This window comes from Pagrus major, chromosome 9 (assembly GCF_040436345.1).
Source record: "Pagrus major chromosome 9, Pma_NU_1.0".
In the NCBI taxonomy this organism is placed as follows: domain Eukaryota; kingdom Metazoa; phylum Chordata; class Actinopteri; order Spariformes; family Sparidae; genus Pagrus; species Pagrus major.
In genome coordinates this window covers 8,882,303-8,895,550 of record NC_133223.1, presented here as the reverse complement: position 1 = coordinate 8,895,550, position 13,248 = coordinate 8,882,303, and the positions used below count along the sequence as shown (strand labels likewise).

Here is a 13,248-nt window from a genome sequence, read left to right as displayed (position 1 = left end):
AGAGTCTAAATGTCATTATCATTCATCCCTAATGCATCGGATCGACTTTGTTGTTAAATAATGTCAACTCTTTCACTCTAAAATAAAGGTGTACAGTGAGCTAACCAGCCGTTCTTCTTAATGGATGAGTGCATGTTTCCCATCAGAAGTAAACCAGCCACATCCGGATCCCAACGGGGGACTCAAACGTTGCAAACTCAGCACAAGTTAGGGAGTGAGTGTATGTGTCCGAGCGGAGCGTGTCGATGGAAGGAAAGCCCTTGATTAAGTAATGAAGTGGGAAAGACGTTGGAGTGGACATGTAACCACCCTGTCCTGTCTAAAATTCAGAATGTCCTCGGTTATGGCAGTGCCACTGCACATAGACCAGCACTTCCTGTTGGAAACCCCTCTCAATTGATCAGAGCTGTGTGTCGTGTAATCCATTTCCTGTCGAACATTTTCTTAATGCGTCCCCATCGATGTCATATCAGATTAAAGTCTTTGGAATCACAGCTGGCAGAGACTGAACCGACACTTTTAGGAAGTACCGGACTTTCCAAAGATATGTTTAAAATTTGTGAAAAACTCTGACAAAATGTCCCAACTCTGCACACTTTTCTGTGACTGTCTAGCAATGGGCATTCGCTGAGTTTTACTACTCATTAGAGATGGTAAATTAAGTTATATATAATAGGTAAATCTCTTTGGCTCAACAGTAAAACTTTAGGAATATCTTCTTCCCTGAAATTATTCTTAAAAGTCATCTCATACAGATGTTTTATTAAAAAGAGAGAAATGTCGGAACCTTTCTGAAAACTAACATTCATAAAAAAAAATCTAAAAATCTTCTTAAAATATATTTACAGTGTGCAGTTAATTGATCATTTATACCCTCAAACAAGATATTGCCATGCACAAGCCACGTTTGAGAGAATTATAAAAATAAGATCGTGTGTCCATTAAGGTGAATTACTTTCTTTTTTTTATTTAAAAAATGAATAAATACATTTTAATTTAAATATTTACAAACAACTGGCAGCTATCCTGATGAACCAGATAATAAAAACACCAAATGCATTGCAATAGCTGCTACTTTGAGTGATGTTTCAGCTTCACTGTGGTGACCTCATCACAGTAAAGGCTGCAACTAATGGTTATTTTCATTATCCTTTAATCTGCCAATTATTTCCACAAATAATCATTTGAAATTGCAAAAAAAAAATTCATCTCAATTTCACAGAAATGCCCAACAAACAGTCGAAAACCCCAAAAGTCTTCATTTACTATCATAAGTGACAAAGAAAAGCAGCAAATCCTCACATTTAAGAAGCTGGAACCAGACAATGTTTGACATTTTTACTTGAAGAATGACTGAAATGATAAATCAATTATCAAAATAGTTGAATAACTTATTTTCTTTTAAGCAACTAATCAATTAAAAGACTAATCATCGGAGTTCTAACAGGGAGCAGCTGAAAGACGATCAAGAAGGACATTGCAAAGCGTTGCAAAAATCAGAATTAACGTCAGTTTAGATGGATTTCACTGCTATTAAAAATGTAAATCAGTTACTGAATAGGATGAGCCTCACTGATAAATAGTCACACTAAGAAATCTGTTGTCTAACAGCTGCAGTGTCTCAGACATCACAGAAGTAATCTGCCCGTCTCGTGATTCATGAGTCCACGGCAGCAACGGATTTTAGTGTGGAGCTGATGCTGCTCTCCCACCCTGATGCCAGTTATGCTCTTTCATGTTCTTCTAATGTTTTGTCTCCAGTGAAATATGAGAGGATCAAATTCTTGGTTCTGGCTCTGAAGAACTCTGTGGAGGTCTACGCCTGGGCACCCAAGCCCTACCACAAGTTCATGGCCTTTAAGGTGAGTCAGTCCACCTGCTTAGCTTGTTAGCTGAAGCATGCCAACAATTCAAAACAGAATCTCTAAGTTGGTTCAGTGAACTGGATCTTTAGTGTGTGTGTGGTGTGATTTTACGTTTGTGTGTTTGTTTATTTGCTGTATTATTATCCAGAATAAACGCTGATGCCAGGATTTAAAATAGGTCACAGATTAAATTCTTGGAGAGTGGTTTTATTTATGTGTTCTAACTACAGAGTCATTGAAGTCTGTTTGTACAGCTGGCTGTGATTGATAATCTGCCCAGCCAAATATTTACTGATCTGATGCTCAAACGCCTGCTGGCTGACAGAACAAGAGCATAAAAACCTGTTTTTCTGACCTTTGTGTTTCAGTCTTTCGGTGACCTGGTGCACAAGCCGCTGCTGGTCGACCTCACTGTGGAGGAAGGTCAAAGGTTAAAGGTCATCTATGGCTCATTTTCAGGCTTCCACGCCGTGGATGTCGACTCTGGGGCTGTTTACGACATCTACCTACCCACACACGTAAGAACACACGTGTTTCTCAACCTGAATATTGACGTAGATTTGACTGTTGAAAACTACACTGTGATTTGAGATTCCAGTTATTAGTCATAAATTCAACTATCTGAAAAGATCACAGATTCTCAGTCGCTCAGCTGCTGTAGCTGATCATAGATGCCAAAGGTGCATTTGAATAAATCCCTCAGATTATCCATACTAATGTAGATAATAGTCAAGTGTGGTCACAGGAGATAAAATGGTCTCAATGGAAGTCATCAGCAGATAACATGTTGGTGATTTGTGTCCCTGCAGATTCAGACCAGTATCCAGTCTCACGCTATCATCATCCTGCCCAACACTGACGGCATCGAGCTGCTGGTGTGCTACGAGGACGAGGGCGTTTACGTCAACACCTATGGACGTATCACCAAGGACGTGGTGCTGCAGTGGGGGGAGATGCCAACCTCAGTGGGTGAGTCACACGTCAAAAACAAACTTTGTCGATTAGGGGTGTCACAGTTTAGATTCTAAATCGATCACAATGACCTTTCAGTTTTCCATCATCGAAATCAAAGGCAGGAGTAGCAATTCTCACAATTTTCTTTCTCTGCACCCCCTGCCGAAGAAAATGACCAGAAAAAAACAGTTAATTTGGTTCAGGATAAACTTCCTTTTTCTATGTTTCCTGATCTTCGTGGCTCCCTCAAATTCTTTTGTCTCCCTGTGAAAAAGGACAAAACCTTCTTGTTTTTAAGGAAAATCTTAAATGCACATTTCACTGTATTGTAATTAAGGGTTTCATTATGCAGTATTTGTTAATATAAACACTATGGGTCAAATTCTTCTCAATGATTTGTTGATCATTGATTAATCATTATCTAACACATGCTTAAACACCCACACGGCTATTGTATTTCACCCACACAAGTCACTTCCATCGATCATTGTTCTTTACGGCTGAGGAAACACACACACACACACACACACACACAATGTGGTGTATGTTTAGTATTATTATAATCAGTTCAATGAGATCTTTAAAACTTTTTATTTTTTAAATATTAGTATATGTGTTAACTTTAATACCTCTTTGCAGCCTACATTCGTTCCAACCAGATCATGGGTTGGGGAGAGAAGGCCATAGAGATCCGCTCGGTGGAAACCGGACATCTGGATGGTGTCTTCATGCACAAGAGAGCCCAGAGACTCAAGTTCCTCTGTGAAAGAAATGACAAGGTGAGACCTGCATGTGGACATTCAACAACACATCCTGATCTGATCTGTAGGATAAGGTAGTCACCATTAGTACTGATGACGACTCAAGAAGAGATTTTCTAGTTTGTTTCTGACGTTTAACTCCGCTGTCAGTGATCTCTTCAGAGTGTCTGAAAGGACGCAGTGGAGTCATTTCACCTCGCTGTTTAAAGTGAATTATGTTAAACAGATTTGAAGCTCATGCTGCTGTCTGCTGCTCTTTTTTTGTTTAACATGAAAATGGCTGTATGCAAAAATGAGATACCTTCAATTTCTGTTACTGTGAAGCTTATTAACCATCACATAGCAACACACAGTGATTTCCACACAGAGCATCAAACACGTCGGATGTAACTGTCGGTAAAACTCCATGAGGTCTTCCAAAGCCACTGTGTTGCTCAGCCTCTGCGGGTTTAGCTGGTCACTCAGCTGTGGGAGGAATGTGAAACTGCTCTAGTTTCTCTTCTCTCTTCTCTGCTGGCCTGTTTGAGCTAACGAGAAGTGAAGAATTCAAGATGAAACGTGTTCCCCCTCTCTGGGATTCCTTGACTGTACTTGAGGGAAATGATGTGAGCTTTTGAGGACTGTAACTTTGTCCATTAGCTGACTGATCTATTGATTAGTGTTGTTCTGCTTTTTCAGTCAATTCCAGTCAATTCTTTCTAAATAGGAAAGTAGCTGTGGGTGTTTAGTGGACAATGCAATAAGAAAAGGCACAACTGTAAAACTGTCCTTCTACATGACTGCATTCATTTATTGGAGCCAGTAACCATGGAGATATCATTTCACAGCTTGATCAGAAAATCATCAGTATTGAGACTGCTGTTTTCTTTCAGGGTTTCTTGTGTTCAAATTCAAACTGCACATGAAAATGAGACTGTGAGAGTGTGATTGTACCAAGCAGTAAATTCTCCGTCTGTCTGTCTCCTCTCCAGGTGTTCTTTGCCTCCGTTCGGTCCGGAGGCTCCAGCCAGGTCTACTTTATGACTCTGGGCCGAAGCAACCTGCTCAGCTGGTAGAGGTCCACATACCCGCCCTCTTCCTCCTCCTTCTCCTCATCCTCCTCATTGTCCCCCACCCTCACTAACACTGGATCTCAGAACCCACCGTCGATGTCTTGTCAGCACTCGGGACAACCAAAATAGAACAAAAACAACAACCAACCAGCCCTTTGAAGCAGTCAACAACAATGACTTCACCTTTCCTCTGGAGCCGCAGCCCCGCTGCATCACGGCCCGGGGGCCGCCTGCAACGCTACCGGTCAAGTCACAGAGTCGTTCGCCAATGAAATACCAGAAGTGATGACTCGCATACAAAATGAAATTAATGGTTAATTAATATATGAAAGAAAGTAGAAATAAATTAAATGTGAATTTAAGAAAAGGGGGCAAACGACTTTTTGTTTCCCTCTCCGTTTTTTTCTTGGTGCTCATCAGATTGCGATGGGTTAGATTTTGTACCTCTGCATCATTTCCGTGCTCCTGGGCTGGTCAGTAAGCTTGAGGTCTTCTAACTACTAGTACTGCTACCACTCTTATCTACTACTGCTACTACCTTCTGCAGGTCTGCCTCTCGTACGAGAGTTCCCCCTCTGCCCCACGTTCCTGCCCGCCGCCCTTTCTTATGAGCGTTTCATGAGGCCGGCAGGGTGGGAGTCTGTTGTATTAATGCTACAGTAGTGTGTGTAAATGTACTTCTGTTTGGTCCAATTACTGCTGACATGCTGGTTAGAGGTCGAGTTTGTCAGCCAGGGGTAAATTATAAAACCCCGGAGCCAGTGGGGCTCGTCACGGTGACGAGCAGGCGAGAGGGGCCTAATGTTTGAGGTTCTACTGTAAGTCTAACTGATGGGACTCGACAGGAGGGGGTGTATGTGTGTGTGTGTGTGTCGTTGAAGTATTGTGTTGTTCGGACAGGTGCTTTAAAAAAGGGGATGATAAAGAGAGAAAGAGACGTCGAAGCAGATGGATTTCAGAATAGTATTTTTTGAATTATTGCTATTATTATTATGATTATTCCTTGAAGATAAGTGTAACTATGTGGAGTAAAACATGTCTTTTACCTTGTTTTTTAAGATTTACGCACATCCACCCACAGTCCGCTGTTTGCTTGATTTTACTCTGAACCCACAGACGTGCAAGATGTGTTTGTCTAAGAAGAAAGTGATGTGGGTGTGGTCCAAAAAATACAATGAAATAAAGGTGTGTATGTACAATAAAAGTTCATTTAATCTTCCAGATCAGTGGTCAGTGTTTTTCCAGCACCGGTCAAACATAGCGGCCTAAACTCATCTCTGGTTGGGCGGTCAGTCGATGTCTCTCAACTTGAGAACTTGTGAATAGTCAGATATAAAATGAAAAAAAAGATCCTAATGGTGCGATAAAGTAGTGGAGAGAGTTCAGTATGTGTGTGTGCTTGTGCAGCCGGAGAGTTGAGTGGCGTCGATGAATTGGATTTTCGTCGCAGAGAGGTAAACACGTGGTCAGCAGGTTTGTTTCAGCAGAGGAGTTTTCTCTGGAAGGCAGTTTTCTGTCTTCCATTTTCCTTCTTTCAAATCACTTCATTTTTCATTTGTCATTTGTATGAATGCAACGCACTAAGTGTCAAGAATGTAGAAAGACATATTACTGTGTGGTGGTCCAAGGCATGAGATGATGTTTTTGCTTTGTATCTTGTCACAAGTGATCAATCCTAGATGTTCAATTTCCAGTTAAGACAATTGAAAGCTGCAGCAGCGGAGCCTCTACGTCAGGTGTAGATATTTTCCGGGGGGGCATTCTGTATTTGTTTTACAACCTTTTCCACAGCTGTGAAAATCTGTGGGAGCAAAACCTGAGTGCGTCAGAGCTGAGGAGGGTTTTCTGACACTCTTTGCCATCAAATGAGGACGCAAACCTTCAATTCAACACTCAGACTCTGAATTTCAGTGTTACTGTGATGAAGTGTCACAAACGGGAAACACGGAGCAGAACTTTTCTTCACTCGGGAACCCCACTTTTTTCCCCGGAAGGAATCATTTTCTCTTTTTTGTGCCCCCCACTTCCTGCTCCAGCTCTTATTTAAGTTGTCTGTATATGTGAAAGACTGGGCAGCAGACTGCAGCATCGATCTCCTTCAGGCCGGCATCTGCCGAGCTGGACTTTCCTCCATTTCCACAGCGACTCTGAGAGATTGCACGTTGTTCACTGACAGAAGGGGCAAAGGAGAGTCCAAATTTGTGTTTTCAGTTCATGTCCTGACAAGTTGACCCGGGGATGTGTTTTCCCCTGATGATAATAATTACACACGAGCAGTGTTTTTGACATGTGAAAAGTTACTGTGGGTCACTCAGTAACAGTGTCACAAACTTTTTCCTCCTCTCGTACAGAAAAGACGATTGGACCCCAAAGCTGTCGTCTGAGGTCTGTGTGTGCAGTAGTACCCGCTATGTGTCTCTCATTGCATCAAGGCCTTGATGAGTGGCTGTATTGACTTAATTAAAAAATTGTGGTTATTATTAATATTCTTAATGGGCTAAAAAAGGACGAGATAGAAGTCTGTATCTGATGAGAAAAAGCTGTCGCTTGCCGACTCACATTGGAAAAAGTGCCAAGAGGGCAGCATTTAAAACGTGTAAATCGTTATGAAAACCACTACTTTGAAATTGTTTAAAAAAATCACTTGAAGCATTGTGTATTCTTAAGTTTTAGAGCTAGTCGAGAAGCTTAACAATAGTTTCTGTTTCTGTAAGTCTATGTACACGTAAATCTGCGACTGCGGTGGTTTAATATTATTACGCTCACCTTAGGTGGAGACAATGTTTACAGAGGCAGTGTTTTGTTACACTAATGTGCATCATGGTATTTATGTTTAATGCATATGCGTCTTGGTTCTTTAATTGTTTTTGTTGTTTTTTTTATTTGAGCCCAGTTTTTTTTGGATTATTCCTTTTTTGTCATCTCCCCCTACCCCACTGATTAACCTACTTACAAAACAATAAAGAACACACGTGTTGTTCATTTCAGGTATTCGCATAGCGCTGCTTAAACGTGGAAACATTGCAGTTACGTTCCCTGCAGGCTTGGACGTGAGGCGACGTGTTTTTTCCTCTGCTGTTTCTGCCATGCTACTCTAACTTATGTCCTCTCTGTGTATGACAGGAAGTCATGTATTTTCCTGAAGGTTTTTTTTTTCTTTGAATAAACTTTAAAAGTAATTTTAAAAGAAGAGTGTGTCTTTTGTCCTCTGCTGCTGTTTGTTCCCCCAAGCACACATGCAAACATGTTGAAAAGAGAAATGTTGTAACACGTGTTGGCTAACTCAAACACTTATACGTCAGTTGCACATTTTGCTTTATTTCCCGCACTAACCGCCACTTCATATTTCCGCAGACATGCCATAAGAGTTGTTTGTTGTCACATAAACCCACATGTTGCAGTCAGTTTAACTGAACTGAAATTATATCCGGTGTGAACTGTTCAGTCACTATACAGAAATGTTGAATTAGACACACACATGACGATTTACTTAAGAGTAAAAAGCTTCAGTGTGTTGTAAATGTTGACTTCTTGTTGAGGCCATCCTGTAGTGTTTGTCTGTCTGGTTTCTGAGCCAGTGGGTGTCTGAGCCCTGCTGAAAAGAGAAGTAGGGACTGAGGTTCATACAGTTTGGTGTAAACAACACATCGGTATCTCCACTGCTGCAGATGTCTCAACAACGCATTTGTCCATCTTCAATTTATAGAATGCATTTCATCACTTTAGGCTAAAATGAAATGTTTTGACGTAAATTTGTCATTCACAGACGTACAGCAGTGATTTAATGTTGCAATAGAAAGATATCGGATACTTGTTCTTTACTTTGAAGGACATCTTTAGACAAATATTTAATGAAACATGTCTGTAGCAATGGAGACCTGATTAGTATTATTCTGTATGTATATATTCTGTATATATGTCTGCATGATTCAACAAAACTTAAAGGTCCAATGTGCAGGATTTAGTGGCATCTAGTGGTGAGGTTGCAAATTGCAACCAACTAAAACACCCTTGTCACTGTGATGGTGGCCAAAAGCCCCTCTGTAGAGGCAGTGTTTGGTTTGTCCATTTTGGGCTACTGTAGAAACTAGGGCTGGGAATCAAGGCGTATCTCAAGATACGATCCGACTCACGATATGTTGGCACGATAACAATAGTATCATTATACAGCGAGTCTGCGATAATCGATATATTGCAAGACAATCCTCCAAACATAATCATGATACATGTCGAACTGAAGAATATTAAATACCTGAAAAAAGGCAAAGACATACAGGAATTCTGTATGTATTCACTGCATTGTGGTGTCAGTTTCACACAATTTGACACTAAATGAGATGAAACAATGTATAAAAGTCATTGTACATAGTCATGTTTTAATAAAAATATCGATATTTGGTGTATCTAATCGGAACTCAACAGGAAGTATCACAATATATTGCCCTATACGGCAGGCTCTCTGGAAGAGGACCTGCTTCCTCTGTAGATACACAAGGTTCATTCTAAGGTAATAAAACAACTCTTAGTTTCAGATGATTATTCACTAATGAAAACATAATTAAGGATATTATATTCCCTCCGCCTGTCCGTCCATCACAGTGGCAGTAGGATAATTAGGGTATTCTAAACATCCCTCTCCCAGCAGTGCTTTCAGCTCCTCCTGAAGGATCCAGAGGCACTCCCTGGCCAGGTAACATAAATAATCCCTCCAGTGAACCTCCACAGGGAGGCATCTTAATCAGATGCCCAAACCACGTCAGCTGGCTCCTGTTGACCCAAGGAGCAGCGGCTTGATTTGAGCTCCCAACGGATGTCCGATTACCTCATCCCATCTCAGACACTCATTCTTTCAATCACTATTCAAAGCTCATGACCATAGGTGAGAGACGGAATGTAGATCGACTGGTGAATCGAAAGCTTTAAAAGAGTGGTTATATTTCTTGAGTTATGGTTCGGGTCAGGTTTTTGGTCAAGTTCTCACCTATTTTAATGTTAAATCAACTCTGCTTGGGTCCATGTGGCTGGTAGTTTGTCATGTTGGATACAAAGCAATGGTTTGTATTGTTTGGGAGCAGCTTTCTGTAGCACACAGGCCTTACTGTAGCTTGTCTTTTACACATTTTTTAAATGTTAACTGTGCTTCGCTAGAGTAAATAATTGCCATCAAGAGGAACTACTTAGGAGATGGGTTGGGCTTACAGTCATTTGATGGTGAGTGGGTGGAAGGTGCATTCCTCAGCAGATGAAAAACAAAGCAGGTCTGTCAAACTGTTTAGTCATCTGTCCAGTGATATCGAGTGTGAGGATATCTGCGATACAAAGGAAGTGGTCTGGAGAACTCCAAAAACATGCAACACCACCTGCTTTCCCAATGTCCATCCAGAGTTTAATGAACGTTATGTTCTGTGTCGGTCACCTTTTAACCTGCATGCGTCAACGCTGCTGCAGGGCCTGTTTTGCTTGCTTTTATTGTACTTTTTGTACTGAGTATTATTCCCCATGCCTATGGACAATAACAAACACACATATATTCCAATTAAGGGTAAAACTCTGCTTTGCAACTGAAGATGCTCCCCAGAGGCTCAGGCAGGAGCACGTTCATGATGTCTACTTTGTTTTGAGTAAATGTCATGACGGCATTTCATCATCATCATCAAAATGTGAGAGAATCAGATTGTCGAAAAGCACTGCTTTGATCCTGGACCAGAAGATGAGTAGAGAGAGAAAAAAAAACTGATTCATATTTCAGTTTTTTGGCTGACAATTCTTTCAGGTCAAATCCAAACAAGCAACTTTAAAACAGCCTCGGAAACAAATATAATGTCAGGGAAGATAGGATCTTATCAGTCTGTCAACATGGTGACGTTCCAACCAATGACTACTCAGCAGTCACTACTACATTATTTCATGAGTACTCAGTACGTACGTGTCAGACAACACGCTTCTCCATTTAGATCTCAACTACACACCTGCAGAGTTTCCTTAGTTACAGGAAGCAGATAATAATCAGCAATTAATCTCATTCACATTGCCTGTGGATGAGTTTGCCTGCTTCTGTTTTTGTATTTGTTCGCCATGTTCATCATCACAGATGCACCAGAAAAACAGGAAACAGTAGAAAGCAGCAGATCATTAACCTGATCAGATATCTGTGGTATCCTTATCATTGTTTGATAAAGTCTTAATTAATAATATTCTGAATTAGACACATCGTTTTTTTCCAGAGCTGATTACAGAAGTTGCTGAGGAGTGAGACATCTCACCTCATTCTGATCTCTGATGAGTTGCACATGCTCAGTATTGATCAGGCAGCTGACAGGCTCAGACCAACAGTTACTTTTTAAATATATTGAACTTCAGTCTCTCTTTCAAACTCAGCGCGGACTGAACGATGTTCAAGCTGCCTGACAGAGAAGGATTGAAAGATGTTAACAAGCCGGCAGCCTTAACTTCAACACACGGCACAGCATCTCACCTGAAAATCTCTGTCCATTAAAGAAGATGATTGTTAGTGAAGTGTTTTTTGTTTACGGGAGCTGGTTCTGCTTGGATCGATCACTGTGGATCGGAACAGACTGAATACAAATTTAAACTAAGAAGAATTAAGAAGATTTCCTGTTTTGCCTCAAAATGAATAAAACATGGGATACAGCGCAGTTAAGGGATCGTTCCCATGACAACCAAGCCACTTTACAGCTTGCATCACTGAAGAGTCCTCATGTCATCTGCATGAGTTGTCTGCATTAGAAAAAGCCCAGTCATGATCAATATGTCAGCCAAATTGTGTAATGCAAAAAAATTCACAATGGTGGACACCCTAGTTTCTACTCAGGGAAATGACAGAACACTGAGTCACACTGTTACACAACCGTTTTAAACATTTGTTTATAAAGAGATTCTTGGCTGATCCAAGTTTGTGTTTTTCAGGAACAGTTTGTCTCACGGTCTCATCAGCATTTGTGCAAGAATTGGACTGATTTTTAGCAACAGCCTGCCTCACGGAGAAAAAGTTCATTAGGATCATTCCCCTCAGATTATGCACAGCAAATAAGACAACCTTCATGACATTCTCTTAATCTAAAGAAAAAATGACGTTTCAAAATTTTGAGAACATAAATAATTATAACTCTCTGTGCATTTCATAATTGCCTGTTTTTATGCTTAGAATTTTCCCACCATTTTGTAGATGTATTACATTGTACATGTACATTAATGTCCACTTAAGAAAAACTCAATTGCTGACTTTTTAAAAAATAATAAAGTACAAGCATACTACAAGGCTTGCCACAATGTCCCTCTCATGTATTATCATTATACTGCGCCTTCGTAAATCCAATCTGATGCTGGACACTAAAAAGACAGCGTGCCTGTTCAAAGAAGAGAGCTCTCTTTCTGTATTAACAAATGGGTCAAATGTCAAAGAATGTAACAATAGACAGAAGAGAATATTATGAATTGGAATGAGCTGTAGTGTACGTACACATGGCCAGCTATCATTAACGTTACAGTTACAGTTTGCTTGTGCTAACAACATTAGCCACAAAAGCTATGATTACCCAAAGGTTTTGCTGTTACTGTAACATTTACCTGCCACTCAACTTAAACACATTAACGTTAGCTAAATATGTCTGCTTGTCTAATGTAACGTTAGCCAAACATTAACATTTCCACGCAACACATCAACAACGACAAATACCTCTAATTTCAGAACTTCAGAAAAATAAAATGACCTCTTTGTTTCATATCCAAATCATATGGTTGATTTTACCCAGCAGTACACAGGTGCTACAGTCAGCTAGGACCGTCATGTCAGCTGTTCATCAAACACTGACTGCTTTTGGCGCTCTTCACCCACATTAAACACGTTTATATTTTTGTCGCACAAAACAAGGCTGTTAGCTCGCCAGGCTAACACAACTTTCTGGCTTTTGCACTGGGCAGTGTTTGGCTACGGTCCTTGAAACATGGCATGCATGACAGACATTTGGCACATTGAGATAGTGAAAGAGAAAAAAAAATCTTAATAAACTACAATAGAAATACACAAACTTGAACTCAGTACAAGCTTAAAGCTTTTCTCAACAAAAGAGTTGGGTCTGGTAGCAGAAATCTACATGTCACCTACCAGACATTCCCCCTGGGTTTTTCTTATTACTACAATATCACATGCCTGAGTAAATGTGCACACTCTCACGTACTGCTTTACAGACAACAATAGGGAGTATCACACATTTCATTACAGTAGGGCTGGCTATACATATGCTGTCAGTCCAACCTGTGAGCTGTGCCACTTCTCCAGTTTAACCACAACAACTGGTTAGCCCTCTGCTCCAATGACTCAGTCAAAAGCTCTGAAGCTAGTTAGCTCACATCCAGTGATCATCAAATGAACAGCTAACAATATAAATTAATAGGCATGTGGTGTTCACCAAGAAAACAGGATCCATGGCCCTCTCATGTCTGTGTGTCAAGTACGAAGCTGGAACCAGGAGGCGATGAGCCTGGCTTAGTATAAAGACTGGGAGCAAAGGGAAGCAGCTAGCCTTGAGCTACCCAAAAATTAAAAAATGCACCTACTATCACCTCTAAAGCTCACCAATTAATATGTGAGAAAGT

At 40.6% G+C, this 13,248-nt stretch overlaps 1 protein-coding gene across 2 annotated transcripts in view; it reads left to right on the top strand.

Annotated features, from left to right (window-relative positions):
- The window catches only part of LOC141002669 (mitogen-activated protein kinase kinase kinase kinase 4-like), a 106,336-nt gene extending 100,483 nt beyond the window's left edge, over positions 1–5,853 (top strand). For both annotated transcript variants that reach the window (XM_073474042.1, XM_073474041.1), the window contains 5 exons: positions 1,762–1,862; positions 2,234–2,383; positions 2,675–2,834; positions 3,459–3,598; positions 4,552–5,853. In XM_073474042.1, the coding sequence (XP_073330143.1) occupies positions 1,762–1,862; positions 2,234–2,383; positions 2,675–2,834; positions 3,459–3,598; positions 4,552–4,635 (635 nt within the window). In that variant the 3' untranslated portion in view covers positions 4,636–5,853. The remainder of the gene's footprint in view (positions 1–1,761; positions 1,863–2,233; positions 2,384–2,674; positions 2,835–3,458; positions 3,599–4,551) is intronic.
- Positions 5,854–13,248: the final 7,395 nt, after the last annotated feature.